Source organism: Balaenoptera ricei, chromosome 6 (assembly GCF_028023285.1).
Source record: "Balaenoptera ricei isolate mBalRic1 chromosome 6, mBalRic1.hap2, whole genome shotgun sequence".
NCBI lineage: Eukaryota > Metazoa > Chordata > Mammalia > Artiodactyla > Balaenopteridae > Balaenoptera > Balaenoptera ricei.
In genome coordinates this window covers 30650779-30667251 of record NC_082644.1, presented here as the reverse complement: position 1 = coordinate 30667251, position 16473 = coordinate 30650779, and the positions used below count along the sequence as shown (strand labels likewise).

General features: G+C 38.4%; 1 protein-coding gene and 1 non-coding gene across 4 annotated transcripts in view; both read left to right on the top strand.

The window, feature by feature from the left end:
- The first annotated feature begins 2112 nt into the window (after positions 1-2112).
- IARS1 (isoleucyl-tRNA synthetase 1) overlaps positions 2113-16473 on the top strand; it is an 80053-nt gene continuing 65692 nt past the window's right edge. Inside the window, exons 1-6 of one of the 3 annotated variants that reach the window (XM_059924393.1) lie at positions 2113-2230; positions 8725-8850; positions 9402-9558; positions 10118-10237; positions 11351-11433; positions 14840-14957. In XM_059924393.1, the coding sequence (XP_059780376.1) occupies positions 8732-8850; positions 9402-9558; positions 10118-10237; positions 11351-11433; positions 14840-14957 (597 nt within the window). In that variant the 5' untranslated portion in view covers positions 2113-2230; positions 8725-8731. Of the gene's footprint in view, positions 2293-8724; positions 8851-9401; positions 9559-10117; positions 10238-11350; positions 11434-14839; positions 14958-16473 lie in introns of all 3 variants that reach the window. The other 2 variants (XM_059924392.1, XM_059924394.1) reach the window with 2 other exon arrangements.
- Positions 5157-5289, top strand: LOC132368298 (small nucleolar RNA SNORA84). The gene has a single exon (XR_009504036.1). It is a non-coding gene; the product is annotated as a small nucleolar RNA SNORA84 (small nucleolar RNA).

Below are 16473 nucleotides of genomic sequence, written 5' to 3'. Positions count from 1 at the left end.
AGGGGACATAGATCCTCACCTCTCAGTGAGAAGTGTCCAGAGTTTTTGGCCATGTTTAAATGTTACACCCTCCCTTCTCCAGAGCAGACAAGTAACATCAAGTAGCCTTCTGCATTCCGTTTCTGCTCCCCAGATACAACCACCTTCAAAAACTTTGTTTCCTCTGATATTTATCTCTGAATTTCTACCTAACATGCTTATGCTGTGATTTCTTGGTTTTTCAGTTTTAGACATTAAATTTAGACATCAGACATTTTAAAATACTGGGCTGGCCAAAAAGTTTGTTTGGGTTTTTCCATACCGTCTTATGGAAGACTCAGATGAACTTTTTGGCCAACCCAATAATTAGACCTATCATCCCCACCTTTTTTTCCCTTGGACACATCTGTCTGGAAGCCCTCTGTCCTGCTCTAATCTGGGCTGTCTGGACAGATTATAAAAATGAACTGAACAAGGTGGCAACTTGAGGAATGTGAAAATTAAAACATTCGAAATACTTATAGTTAATAAGGTAAAGACACTACTAAATATATGTGTTGAAGTAAGTTAAGTTATTGGAGAGTCATCCCTTTGGGCAAGGACATAAAATCCCCTACTCTAATCCCTTTAGGGTGCTCCTACACAGACTATCAAAGTGTTCTTAAACTTATCAAGGAATGCCTTATACATATTCTCAGATCAGTTTTTTTCTGTCCTTTTATTGGATACACTAAACAGTTACATACAGAATTACTCTCAATTTGTCAAGGGCTAAAATTTCCGTCATAGTCTCTGGTGAGGTCTACTGTCCTTTGCATGGCTCTGGATTCCTTGGGTTTTTTTTTGTTTTTTTTAAGTATTTGTTTTTATTTATCCATTTACGGCTGTGTTGGGTCTTCGTTTCTGTGCGAGGGCTTTCTCTAGCTGCGGTGAGCGGGGGCCACTCTTCATCGCGGTGCGCGGGCCTCTCACTATCGCGGCCTCTCCTGCTGTGGAGCACAGGCTCCAGACGCGCAGGCTCGGTAGTTGTGGCTCACGGGCCCAGCCGCTCCGCGGCATGTGGGATCCTCCCAGACCAGGGCCCGAACCCGTGTCCCCTGCATTGGCAGGCAGATTCTCAACCACTGCGCCACCAGGGAAGCCCCTGGATTCCTTGGTTTTTAACCAGCAGATCCAAAAGGTGCTGGGCAGACTCACAGCAGTGATAATAAATACATAAGTAAGCAGACTAATATGCAAATAATTTTGTTTCCAATACAGGAAACACACAATAATTCTAAAGCTGGTTGTCAGGCATTTCCTTCCTTTTTATCTCTCTCCATATGGCTGTTACCATCACTTCTGCAGTAAAATTCATGAGACCTCTGCAGGTGGCACTGAAAGACACAAAAGGAGAGGCTTCTCTGAACACCACTGACCACCAGTGCTTCAGCTCCTCACAGACCATTTTGTGGCCTCTGCATTTCCCTGAGAAACAGGAGGGTCTCTTCAGATAGGTGGGTCAAGAGTTTTAGTATGCAACAGAATTATCCAGGATGCGTGTTAAAATGCATATTTTTGTGACCCACCTCCAGAGACTCAGCAGGCCTAGTCCATGCCCCAGGACTCTGCATTTTTGCAGACTCCAAGGTGGTTTGGTGTAGGTCTCCACTACACCAGAAAACATAGTCCTAGTGCCTAGGGCTGCTTTCCTTAACGGTCATCTAGTAAAGCAGCCTTGAGACTGCGCACTCACGGCCCCGCAACATAATTACTGAGGCTACTATCGTTGGATTTAGTTAACCCCTGGTGAAATGCACTTACGTCTTGTGTACAGTGAACACCGACAAAGGCTGTGTAACAACGCCCAGGACGCACAACAGCCTCCTCTCTGTGCCCCTCCCAGTCAGTCCCCACCCCGGAGGCCACAAAATAGTCGTGTCCACCACCGTCGCCCTAGCTGCGTGAAAGACGCAGCGCGTCGCCGCCACGCCACGGAGTCGCACAGCCTGCTAGGTCACAGAGCAACGCTTGGTCGGGCGGTCGTGACTTGGAACCCACGCGGCCAATCGGCGTCCGGCTTGTTGACGCGTGTCAAACGGCGGACGCTGATTGGCCGATGCAAACCAGGCCACTTCCTCTTAGCTTCACGCTTTCGGGGAGTTGCATCACCTCTAGACTCTTGACCAAGGCGTAGACGGGGCTCATTCCGAGGTACTCAGGCTCGGAGGCCCCTCAGGTACGCCTGGTACTGCTCGCGGAGGCTCCTCAGGTACTCCCCATCCTGCCCGCGGGGCCCCTCAGGTCAACCTGTCCTGCACACGGGCCCCTCAGGTACGCCCCTTACTGCCCACTGGGATCCACGGTCCCCTCCGGTACACAAGATTTTTTTTTTTTTAATGTTTATTTTGGGCTATGGGTTAGTTACTTGCATATCCGTTTCCAAGGAAAACATTGGGAGGGGGTCTAAGTGGGGCGAAAGAACTCAGCACCAGGTACCAATCCTGGCTTGGCTCTCGGGCCGAGGATTACAACTCTTGGAAGTTTCTCAGCTTCAGCCTGGTATCCTGGTAACACTTGAACTGTTGGGTGGTTCTGAGAATTTGGTGTGATCGAGCTTACTGGAGTTCAGAAGATGGACGATATTACTTGGAAGTCTAGGTATTCATAAGAACAAAGTCTTAGGCTCCCACGAATGGGCATTTATTGCTGGGTGCCTGGGATTAGAGGGGAATCCCCCGTCCTCGGCTCTTACACAGTCTAATAACACAGTATTCCAAGTGCACAGAGGAGGAAGACAGTTCCTAAGTGGGATTTGGAAGTGGGAGAAGGAGAAGGCTTCTCAGGAACTGCAGTGGGTTTGGAGCCTTGAAGATGAGAAGGAACTTGGGGATATGGTGCAGGGGACTGTAGTATAATGTATAGCAGGATTTTAAAGTGTGTGTGATTCAGGAGATGGGGAGTTGTAGTCACTGCAGCTTCGTGTGAGGAACAAGTGGAAGATGATGCTTGGCTTCCAGCCTTATGAATTTGTGGTTTCCTTCTTGAGTGAAGTGGTGTTTGAAATGAATCCAGAAGAGAAGATAAGTTTTTTATTAGGTTTGACAGTATTACTTCTAGCATTCATTCAGGTGTTGCAGAGAGGTCAGGAAGTATGAAACTAGAGGCAAAGCAATTGTTTTAGGGATTTCTAAGTAATACGATGAACTTTTACAAAGTAAATATCAGTAAAATGGTGGACAGTATATCTTCTTCATAAGTGATTAGAGAGTGAATTGTAGGGAAGAGAAGGCAGCTAAATGCAGATTGCACTCTTAAATGTTTTTGGAAAGATGATATAGTGACTGGGCAAAGGCAATAGAGTAGAATTTGTGGACAAAGGAGTAATGATAATAATTTCCATAGATGACATGTGATTGCTCTGATAGCCATTATTTCACTTAACATTAAATTAGCATTGTATTTACAGACTTTATTTTACAGGTGGCAGAATTGAGGTTTAAAGGTTGAGTAACTTTTCCTGTAAGTCACATACTAAGTTGTGGCACCAAAACTGTCAAATTCCAAAGCCAACCCTCGTAACCATTATCCTTGCCAAGAGGAGCCCCCAGAGTGGGATATTGGAAAGGCAGGTGGGGGAAATATCACTGATGGAAACTAAGGATGCTGACAAAGGGATTTGTTCAAACTTTTTGAGCACTACCATGTGTAAGCACATGGTAGGATAGTAAGAGGTTAGATAGTAAAATGCTTTTGCCAGCAATAAGTTTACAGTTGAATTGGAGAGACATGGGCATGCAATACAAATAAACCATAATGTGTAGGAGAGGAGCAGATTCCGGGGAGGGGGATATTAGTTTTGTAAAAAGGGGATTGGTAAATCCCCATAGAGCAGAGTACATTTAAGCTAAGTAGTTCTAGAGTATTTGGAGAAAGGGCCTGAACGCAAAGCAGTTTTGTTTCTCAGCAGTGTCAAGAATGTGATGTAGTTGGAGCTGGAGTTTTGTAAGAGTAAAGGCCAGGAGTAGTAATTGTGGGTAAGATCATGCTACCCCACTGAAAAGTCTGTACAGAAACCATTGGGAGTGAGGAACCATTGCATTTTTCTTTTTTTAATACAGAAGTGATACTTTCAGAACTTTTCTATTAGAAAGGTGGTGTGTAGGATGTATAGTATTTATTTTTCCCTTTATTTTTAAACTTTTTATGATAAAGTTAATACATACTCAAAAGTAATCAAAACAGAGTAATATGAAGTAAATAAAAATCTGTTCTTTCACGCCTTCCTCATCTAATTCTATTCTCTTGTGGTATCCATTGTTAAGTTTGGTGGGTAGCCTTCTAAATTAAATACAGAATTACTTAAACATAGACTTAGTGTATTTTTAATCTCTTGAAAATATTATAATACACATAGTATAAATTGCTATAACTGTGACTTGCTGTTTTCTTTCTCAGTATGTATAAGGAATATATATATTTGATATATTATGATTTATTATTTTTAATGCCTGCATGGTATTGATGTACCATAATTTATTTTAGTCTAATCTATTCGTGGATATTTAAGTTGTTTTCAGATATTTGTCTATAGAAACGCTTCAGTTGATATCTTTGTACATATTTTAAACATTTGTGTAAGTAAATCTCTGGGTTATATGTTAATAGGATATAAGTAGTCTGTGAAAAGGCTGGAGATGGACCCACCTCTTGGGTTAAATTTGACTTAATGTAACAAGTTATGAAGACCTGAGAATGAGGAAGAGGGAATAGAGAAATAGACTTAGAAGTCAGACCCACATGACTTGGTGATCAACTGGATGTGGGGATCATCTGGTAGTATTAAGGGTGACTCAGAAATTTCAGTTAACGGGAAGGAATAGTGGAACTACTAGTACAGTGGAATTAAAAATGGGAGCAAGTGTGGCAAGGAAGATCATGAGATTTATTTTAAACAAAAATGTTTTTGGTATGCTTTTCCAAGATCTGTGGAGGTAAATACAAGTAAAGGTGAAAGAGGGTATCTAGAAATTGCTGAACAGGAAGTTGAGGCTAAAGAGGTCTGAAGGAGTCATGGAATAAGGAAGATAGTGGAGGCCTTGGATTATAGTTAAAGGGAAGAAGAGGAGGTTGCTTCCCTGAGCATGACCTGGCAGGGTTAATCTCCCTCTTCTTTCTGCTCCCCCTTTCCCCCAAGAGCCCTGTGGTTACTGGATGCTGTTGTGCAGGTACAGCTCTCCAGTGGATGTGAGGGGCCAGAGCAATCCTGTGATTTATGCATGGGGGCCGTTTCTCCTCGGCAGCCGCCATAGCCCGGTCACTGATACATGGCTCTTCCTGGAATAGTCTATACCATTGCATGGGTCTTTGTGTTTGGCCTAATAATGCAGTGGTTCTTAATCTTTGGGGGGAGTAGAAGCTCTCTAGAAAATTTTATAAAAGTTAAAAGCCATCTTCACAGAAAGCTTAAATCTCGTTTTCTCAAAAAAAAAAAAAAGTTCAGATAGATATTCCAGAATAATGGTCAGAACAGTTTAAGAGAATGACTTAAATTTTGATGTGCGTGCTCATCCCCTAGGATCTTGTTAAAAAGCAGGTTCAGACTCGTCAGTCCAAGGTGGGGCTGGTGAGTCTGCTCTAATCAACTTCCATAGCTGCTGGCAATCATAGGACCAGCCTTGACAAGCATTAGGGGGTGACAGAAATAAATATGTTGATATCTAAAGATCTGTTAGTCTTCAAATGTAACCCCTTAAGTTTCAATTGGCCTCTAGTAAGGTTGTCACTGAACCAGTAGGACTCCTAGTAAATCAGTAAATGCACAAACACCTCTCTCCATCCTTCAAAGGCTGGAAATTATAACAAGAACTGAAGATCCAAAATGCCTTTCAACTTCTGTTTAATAACATTTAATGGCACACTCTAATCAGAAATGGATAGTTGAGTTAAATGGCCCACCTGTTCTTTCCTTATTTTTTTCCTATATAAAACTCAAAGGTACTCTCACATCTCAAAAATAAATGACAGGGGGACAAAAGGAAAGACACCGCTTGTAACAAACTTTAAAAAATGTTTTTTCTGATGTTAAAAATGTTTATTAAACAGATCACTCATTTCCATGTGTGACTCAGACCTCAGTGGCATAAATCTCATTTTTTATAGATTTTTCTCTTATGTGCAAAATCAATATCCTTTTAACTTTTTATCCCTTGTCTTGGCTGCTAGGAAGCTCACAGTCATATTTTGAATCAGTGTTGCTAATTGATAAAAGCATAGGAGCTGCATGATTTAAATTTTCCCTGATCTTGAATTTCCATATAATTTTTAGATTCCCTAATTTTATTTTTAATCAATGTGTGTATTTGCCATTTCATGGTTAATCTTTTGGTTAGTCTCTTCACATTCTCTGTCAAATAAAATAGACTAGAAATGAGTTAACATAGTAAGGACTGTATTTGTCTTTGAAACTCCATAATTTCTAGCATAAATTTATTTTTTATTTTTTATAAAAAAAATTTTTTTGATGGCATGGGTCAATTACTGTACTTAGGCTTTGATGTTTTCAGAATTGGTTGAGGTATGTAAGTCTCTTTGCTCCTAGAGTCAGTTATCCCAGACTGTTACAGTTCTTGTGTTCTTAAGATTTTCCACCTTCTCTGTTGTTTTCTCATTATTAGCAATTCTGTCCCCTTCTAATCTGATGTTGGCTTGGAAATCTGGTCACCAACCTTATTAGAATTATAAAGTGAGAATAAATAGGCTTTGAGGAGGAATGGGCTCGAGGATGCTCACTAGATAGTTAAGCCCTGACTGATCAAGTGTTTCTGAAAGAGGTTATTAACAAACTTCTGAAAAAAGATACTTTAAGACTTATCTCACCAGGCACTAAATCAGAGAGATATAGAGTTTGTCTTTTACAAAAATCATGAGTAAGCAACAAAAGTGATAAAATGTAAAATTAGAATGAGCTAGGAATTATTTGAATGTGATTCTCATCTTTTTAGCTTCACAATTTTTTTAGGTTTTGCCTGTTTTCCTCAGAAAGATTAGGTTGATTCAGCAAAAGTACTTTCTGTCCTGTGAATGTAGGTAAGAATTTTTACCTACTTTGAGATTTATTTTTTCAGATTATTAATGAATTTTTAGTATCATTAGATAGAATTGCCAAGATTTTCTTTTTTTTTTAAGCGTGTTGTCTGCAATTACTAAATGTTATACTGTAGTTGTAGAATAAGTGAAGAGTGTGAATTGGACACAAATTCTGAAATAAATTTAAAAGTACCATATATTTCTACTTCATACCATATACAGAAATAACTCAAGATGGATCAGTGGCCTAAATATAAGAGCTAAAACTTCACAACCTTGTTATCTGTAGTGGTTTCTTAGATATGACACCAAAAGTTGAAGTAGCGAAACCAGTAAATAAACAGGACTTCACCAAAATTAAAAGTGTTTGTGCTTCAAAGAATATACCATGAAGAAAATAAGAAACAAGCCACGGAATGGGAAAAAATTTTTGCAAATCCTGTAACTGATAAGGGGATTTTATCTAGAATATAAAGAACTCTTACAACTCAACAGTAAAAAGACAACCCAAGTAAACAATGGGCAAAGGATGAATAGACATTTCTCCAAAGAAGGTATGAAATGGCCAATAAGCTCAACATTACTAATCATTAGGGAAATGGAAATCAAAACCGCAATGAGATACCATGTTATACCCACTAGGATTTCCTATAATCCAAAGATGGACGATAAGGAGTGAGGATGTAGAAAAACTGGAATCTCATTCTCTGCGGGGAGAATGTAAAATGACACAGCAGCTTTGGAAAACATTTTGGCAGTTTCTCAAAAAGTTAAACACAGTTACCATATTACCCAGCAGTTGTACTCCTAGGTATTTACTTAAGAGAGCTGGAAACACATGTCCACATAAAAACTTATACATGAATATTCATAGCAGCTCTGTCCAAAAGTGGAAACAATGCTAATGTCCATGAACTGATGAATGGATAAACAAAAAGTGGTATATCCATATGATGAAATATTATTCAGCTCTAAAAAGCAATGAAGTATGAGTACATATCACAACATGGATGAACCTCGAAAACATAATTCTAAGTAAAAGAAGCCAGACGCAATAGGCTGTATGTACATAATTTCATTTATGTGAAATGTCCGGAATAGGAAGATCCAGAGAGGCAGAAAGCAGATTAATGGTCTCCAGGAGGCTGGGGAAGAGGAGAATAGACAGTGACTGCTAATGTGTACAAGTTCTTGGAGGGCAGAAGAGGGAGTAGTGAAGAAAATGTTCTGGAATTAGTGAGTGGTGGTGGTTGCCCAACCTTGTGAATATACTTTAAAAAAAAAAAAAAAGGTAAAAATGAATTGTACACTTTATTTTTTTTTAATATTTGTTTATTTATTTGGCTACACCAGGTCTTAGTTGCAGCATGCGGGACCTTCATTGCAGCACGTGGGATCTTTTTTTAGTTGTGGCATGTGGGATCTAGTTCCCTGACCAGGGATCGAACCCAGGCCCCCTTCATTGGGAGTGTGGTCTTAGCCACTGGACCACCAGGAAAGTCCCATATTATATACTTTAAAAGGGTGAACTTTATGGTATGTGAACTTTACCTTAAAGAAAGGGGAATTTTTTTTAAGTACCAGGTAGTATCATGGCTAGTGATAGGTACATTTATTTTAATGTATGTTATTCCTAGGTTTCTCTTTTGAGAATAATAAATTTGATTTCTCTTGCAGTAACAAAATGGTTCAGCAAGTTCCAGAAAACATCAATTTTCCTGCTGAAGAAGAGAAAATCTTGCAGTTTTGGTCCGACTTTAATTGTTTTCAGGAATGCTTAGAGCAATCAAAACATAGGCCAAAGTATGTGAATTTCTTTGGTAAAGGTAGAGTCTTTAAGAATAAGAGGTCTTCCAAATAGAGTTTTTATATCACTCTCTTCCTTTCCACTTTTCTCATTATCACCACCCTCATTTAAGCATTTAGACTAGTAGTGTGATAGCCTCCTATTGGGGTACTTCCTGCCTCTAGTCTTCATTCACCTAAAGACCAGTCCTTTCTTTAATTACTGTTTTCATCATGTGTCTCCTGTGCTCAAAAACTTTATCATAGGTGTTTGTTTCCCTATTTTATAGATAACTCAGGATCAGGATGAATAATTTCCCTTATATCATGGAACTAATTAATGAAGGATGGATGGTCCAATACAGGTCTCTCCAACTCTGTCATAATTAGCTTTTTTAAAGGCAGGGCCTCCAGTAGATATCTAATCAGTTATGTCTCAGTTTCCTAGCCTCGCAGCTTTTCTTCTCCCCAAAGGCTCTACAGTTACAGGAGCTATCTATAGAAAAATGCTGTCCTAAATTTTTGCTGTCTGTTTTAAAGTAACTTAACGTATTTTTATTACCTCTTAGATTTACCTTCTATGATGGGCCTCCTTTTGCAACTGGACTGCCTCACTATGGACATATACTTGCAGGGACAATTAAAGATATAGTTACAAGATATGCTCACCAGAGTGGGTTTCACGTTGACAGAAGATTTGGATGGGATTGTCATGGTTTACCTGTGGTATGTTTGAGTCACCAGCCTTATAATGTTTTGATTTTTTAATAAACATTAGATTTCATTATATAATATGTTAAAGTATGAATTTTTGCTATAATCAGACTTTCCTCATTTTTTAAAATTTTTATTATTATTATTTTTTTAATTTTATTTATTTATTTATTTATTTATTTATGGCTGTGTTGGGTCTTCGTTTCTGTGCGAGGGCTCTCTCTAGTTGTGGCAAGCGGGGGCCACTCTTCATCGCGGCCTCTCCTGTTGTGGAGCACAGGCTCCAGATGCGCAGGCTCAGTAATTGTGGCTCACGGGCCCAGCTGCTCCGCGGCACGTGGGATCTTCCCAGACCAGGGCTCAAACCCATGTCCCCTGCATTGGCAGGCAGATTCTCAACCACTGCACCACCAGGGAAGCCCTCTTCATTTTTATAATACTATTTATAGTTTGTTTTCTCTGTAGATTTTCTGAGAACTAATTTTTTTTAATCTGTTTTATTTTCTAGTTTTGTCGAATTGCATTTGTTTCATAGGGCAGGGATGTTAACAATCTTACTGCAAATTTTCAGGAATATGAAATTGATAAGACACTGGGAATCAGAGGACCAGAGGATGTAGCCAAATTGGGGATTGCAGAATATAACAGTCAGTGCCGAGCAATTGTGATGCGATATTCTACTGAGTGGAAGGTATTTTTGGTTACTTTAAGTAGAATGAAAAAAAATTCTAGCTTTTAAATGGGGGTTGAAATGTTTTATGGTTCCTTGTGCTTTTTATGAGATGTGCCCAAAAGTGTAACAAAAGAGGGGTTGATAATCCTCTTTAATGAGTGTTTAGCTTCCATCTTCAACTCCATTACTTAAACTGTTAGCTTAAACTGAACCCTCTCTTTTCTGATTTCTATGTGCTTGATTGGTCTTCCATGTTTAATCTCCTACCTACCCACAGTATATGACAGGAATCATGCTGTCCTAGCAAATAGATTGGCTTGAATCTTGGCAATAAAAAAATTCAGATGTTAAAAACAATTCACATTTGTACACATTGTTTTATATTGACTCCCATCTTGCCCACTGCTTCTCTTAGTAATAGAGCTCCCACAACTGGTACATTTTAGTAACTGTCTGGTGCCAGCAGAGCTCTTGTCCTCTCTTATTCTGATGTGCTTAGGAACAAAGGTCCTCAACTCCCCCTTTCCTCCGTGGCTCTCAGATTAATATATATGTACAACTTAAAAACATGTCTGGCTTTTATTTTTTTCCATCTTTACTCTCTTACCACTTTGACTGTCAAATTTGCTATTCTTCAGAAGTAACATCATCCCCTTCTCAGTGTATCATATCAGAAGGCCTATGATGCTGATAAGTCTCATTGGTGTTGTTCACTTGGTTCACTAAGGTTATTCTGTCAGGTTTCTCCATTGTAAAGTTGCAGTTTTTCCTTTGTAATTAGTAAGTACCCTGTTCCTTATCATACTATGACTCAGCTCAGTAATTTTAGCAACCATTGATGATTCATGCCAGCAACCGTTAGACTTGTGGTGTTTGCCAAATGGTAGCTTTGGTAGACTTTTATAAAAGAATGTTAATACTTGTAAATAACATTCCCTGCATGTAGGATGAATGCCAAGAAAACTTGTTCTTAACCTTACAAAATGTGTTGTTTACAGTATACATTTACTTGAACCATTGATTGTTCTGTTTTTCCAAAATCATCATATATAGTGATAATAGAAGTAAAACAAATTGCTATACAATAACAAATACCATTGTCTAAAAACTCTAATATTCATATTTTTTAAGTCTACTATTACCAGACTTGGCCGATGGATTGACTTTGACAATGACTACAAAACTCTCTATCCACAATTCATGGAATCTGTCTGGTAAGTTTATTTGAAGTTGAAATATAATGACTATTTTGTTATATTAGATAGTAGAGATGCTCTAGCATGAATCCGCTTGTTTTCAGATCCACAATTATCTGAAATCTTTGGGGATGTATTTGTTTTGTTTCTGTTTTTAAAGACTTAATTTTGCTGTGAACCTAAAAATGCTCTAAAAAAATAAAAGAGGAAGCTATACAGATTTCCCATATACGCTGTGCCTCCACAGATACATAGCCTCCTCCATTATCAACATCCCCCACCAGAGGGATACATTTGTTACAATTCATGAACCTACCTTGACAGATCATAATCACCCAAAGTCCAGAGTTTACATAAGGGTTCACTCTTGTTATGCATTCTGTGGATTTGGACAAATGTGTGATGACATATATCCATAATTCTAGAATTATGCATTGCCCTAAAATTCCACTGTACTCCACCTATTCGTCCCTTCCACCCCTAGGTTTATTTTTGAATTCAGTAAATTTTGGATTCTAGAAAGGTATTAGGTTATCCATATGTTCTGTAGTATATAATGGCCCTAGCAGATTGAGCAGCAACCTGTAATCAATTTCATTAGTGTTTCTATATCAGAACATATAACTATTCACACTAAGTAAAATAAATGAAGAATATAAATGGCCTGATGTGAGTTAAAGGTTTTTTTGTCAAATTAACTAGTACCAAATTTTAGGAAAATTAGGTTTCAGAAATGGGTTTGTTGTTTGAAGGAATTAAGTCTAAGAGGTGTGTACTTGAATTTTTTACTAAGAGAAGTTGTATATGCAGTCACTGTTTCATGAGTTTCGAAATGAATTTTGCTTCCTTTTACTATTACAAGACAACTGTTGCAATGCCAGTCTTTTTTTTTTTTAATCTATTTTATTTATTTTTGGCTGCTTTGGGTCTTTGTTGCTGCATGTGGGCTTTGTCTAGTTGCAGTGACTGGGGGCTGCTCTTCATTGCGGTGTGCATGCTTCTCATTGCTGTGGCGTCTCTTGTTGCAGAGCACAGGCTCTAGGCATGCGGGCTCAGTAGTTGTGGTACACGGGCTTAGTTGCTCCGTGGCATGTGGGATCTTCCCGGACCAGGGCTCGAACCCATGTCCCCTGAATTGGCAGGCAGATTCTTAACCACTGCACTACCAGGGAAGCCCAATGCCGGTCTTGATAGGTGATTTAACCTGAGCCTCCTACAATAGTCTGAGAATCATTATGTATCAATAATGGGCAAATAGTTATTATGGTTGCAAAATGACCTATGTACATAACTCAGGCCTTGAGGGAGTCCTACTTTTGTTAAATTATGCAAGATTACAGGTGAGTTGCAAAGCTCTTTTGTAGGATACATATTTTTGTGCTGTACTGTAGGTGCTTGTGCCTCTTACTGTCGTCCTATCTACCTGATTACATTTCTGTTAGTCAAGATCTGTTGCACATGCTTGGCACACGCCTTTGCCTTTGAGGAGCTAGATACCGTGGGACAGTTCTCAGACCCTCTGACTCTGATGTGCCCCTGTGGGTGCATCTCCAGACCCATGTACCCAAGGGTGAGAGCTGATTAAACTCTCTGACATGGCAGAAACTTTGGACAGGGAGGCTTCCCATTTCTCTGAGTAGTTGGAGTTCTCATGATTCGGGCATTCTAAAAAGCAGGGTTTCTCTTAAACTTCTGAAAAAGAAGGTACTCTTTATGCTCTAGATCAGGACAGTTTAGTACTTAAATGTGGTTAGTATGACCAAGAAACTGAATTTCTAATTTTAATAAATTTAAATGAGGACATGTGGCTAGTGCTACCATGTTGGACAATATAGCTCTACATCAGACTTCTTAATTTACATAAAACATACTTGAATCGGGGGAAAACCGTTTTCAAAGCCTCTTGCTATTAGAATGTTAGTTATTCCTGAGGAACGTGTTGACATATAAATAAGGCATATAGACCTAGGGTGAATATTTAAAAAATAGTAGGAGATACATTTAAAATGATAACATTAATTTGATGGTGATAATTTAGATTGAGTTGGTGCTTTTGAGTATATAAAGTACTTCCACATGAATTTTCCCAGATGATCTAGAAAGTCCTGTGGATTGGGTTAGGACCCTCTTTGAGGTAAAGGCGAGTGGTTGTGACTTGCTTGAGATCACTCAACTAACTATATGGCTCTTAGGCTTGAATCTTGGTCTTATGATACAAATCTGACACTTTTCCTCTGGTCTCCTGTTAATGTCCTTGCATCAGAGAATATAATTTAAGATTGAGTTTAAACTTGGGAAATTTGTTACAAGATGTCACCTTTTAGGCTTTGTCCAAAGCCAAAGGAATACCATGAAAATACTTGCACAGTTTTACATAAAAATGTATTTTAACAAATGGGAGAGAATTTAATTCATTTATTGTACCAAGTACATAGGAATCGAACTGTAAAAATGAGTTAAAGACAAGTAAGGATTCCTACCAAATGAATTCTGGCACCCAATTGGGAAAGATGAGTAGTCACCACAAGAGAACCTGGGATGACTGTTTTCCAGTGTCTTGCTACATTTAGCTTAAAGCAACATGTTTAAGTGTTTAATAAAAGTTTTTGACTGACTGTAGGAGAGAGATCTGATCCTAATCCCAGTGGTTTATACTTTTTAAATTGCCTCTGTAAAACTGTCCATTACAGTGAAATTTAAGCAGTATACTAGAAGACTATTAAGAAAAACAAAAAGTCTGGGCTTCTCTGGTGGTGCAATGGTTGAGAATCCACCTGCCAATGCAGGGGACACGGGTTCGATCCCTGGTCCGGGAAGATCCCACATGCCACGGAGCAACTAAGCCCCTGCACCACAACTACTGAGCCTGTGCGCCTAGAGCCCGTGCTCCGCAACAAGAGAAGCCACCGCAATGAGAAGCCCACACACCGCAACGAAGAGTAGCCCCCGCTTGCTGCAACTAGAGAAAGTCCGCGCGCAGCAACAAAGACCCAACACAGCCAAAAATAAATAAATAAATAAGTAAATTTAAATTAAAAAAAAAAAAGTCTGAAATCCCAACCATAGTTAACATATTGGTGAAAATCTACTTTTTTAGCATTTCTAAAAATGTAAATATGTATACTGATACATACAGTTTTACATAATTGGTACCTCATTGTACAGTATGGTGTCAGTTGCTTTTCTCAGTCAACATCAAGTCATGAACACGTTTCCATGTCAACAGATATTTGCACTTTTAATGTCTACATAATATCTCATTATACTGATGTGTTGTAATTTACCGGCTATTCACCAGTTGAGAGACGTGTTTCCACTTCTTTGGCTGTGAGAAACTACAAACAGAAACTGGCATAAATGTTTGCATTTGGGAAAATAGAATTATGGTTATGTAACTGTAAAATTCTGTCTCTTTACTTGCCAGGTGGGTCTTCAAACAGCTCTATGATAAAGGCCTTGTTTATAGAGGAGTGAAAGTCATGCCCTTTTCCACTGCATGCAATACTCCACTTTCCAACTTTGAATCTCACCAGAATTACAGGGTATGTGAGATGTCATTGGCGTTAAGTTATGTACTCAGAAGTTAAATGGCTGTGGTGATCATGGTAACTTAGTCCCAGTGTGGAACCTTAGCCTGGGGAGTGATGTGAATGATGTGTCTTAATGTGATAGGTTTTGCTTGTTTTAACCATATTTTGATGCCTCTCTTTGTTTAATAAGTCCAGCTCTGCTCTATTTTCCTCCAGTCACTGTTTCATAAGGGTTATTGCTTAGGGTGTTTTTGTGCCTCATCTGAGGCTTTGTAATATCATTTATTTGTTAAAAGTACTTGGAGGAAAATCTGATTTGCGATTGGTGGTGTGTTATGATCTTTGATGAATGGAATAACTTGCTGTCATTGGTATAAGAGTTTAGACGTGTCTGTTGTTTACAAAGTGTACTGCTTTACCTTATCCAGGGAGATAGTAAAGACTGTAAGTCTTCAGGAATAAGAACTATCTGTTCTCTTGTATGTATATTCAAGGGGTGTTTTATTTCTGAGTTTATCTAACCCTCTTTGTTTTTAAAGGATGTTGATTTGTTTGGAATTCTATCTCATGGCTAAGGTTTGGAAAAGAGAAATGTGCTGTAAATAAACAAATGTGGTATATTTACCTACATATCATTATTATTAACACTTACATTTCAAAAGCACTTTTCGTCTTACAGAATGCTTTCAACATCCCATTGGATCGTTGCATATCCTTGTGAGGTCGGCATGATGATGCCTGCCTGTTGTCCCCTAAATACCCTTCTATGGTGGTGCTCATGTTATTATGTTTTTTTTAATAAAATATTTTAAGCACATAAAAATGTAGAGAATAATATACTAACTATTGAGTACCAAAGACTGAAGTTTTGTCAAATCTTAAAATATTGCTGTATTTGCTTACTTTTTAAAAACACTTTAACATGGAGAATTTCAAGCATATACAAAAGTAGACAGAATAGTTAATTAACAGAATAATTAACTCCCATGTCCTATCATGTATCCCCTACAATCTCTATGGTCAATCCTGCCCCATCTACACACTCCACTTATTTCTCCCAGACCCTTTTTCAAAAGCAAATTTTAGATATATCATTTTATCAATAAGTAATTCATTATATATCTTTAATAGATAAGAAATATTTCTTTAACATTACCAGAGTACCATTATCACACCTTAAAAAGTCATCATCAATCATTTTTAATATTCTTAATATTAACTATTCTGTAGTTGTTTAACTCCTGCATATCATCAGTGTTCACATTTCTATTTGTCTCATAAACAGCATCCTTTTTTTTCCCCTCAGGTTATTTCTAGTTGGTTTTTTTTGTTTGTTTTTTCTTGTTTGTTTTGTTTTAATCGAGACATAAGGAAGGTTCATACATGGTAATAGTTGTCTTTTAGGTCTGTTTTAATGTGTAGGTCTCCATTTCTCTTTCTATGTTTTTCTTTTTCTTTTTTTTTCCCCCTTGCAAATTGTTGTTTGGGAAACAGATATTGTCTTGTAGTTTCCCACAATCTTGAGTTT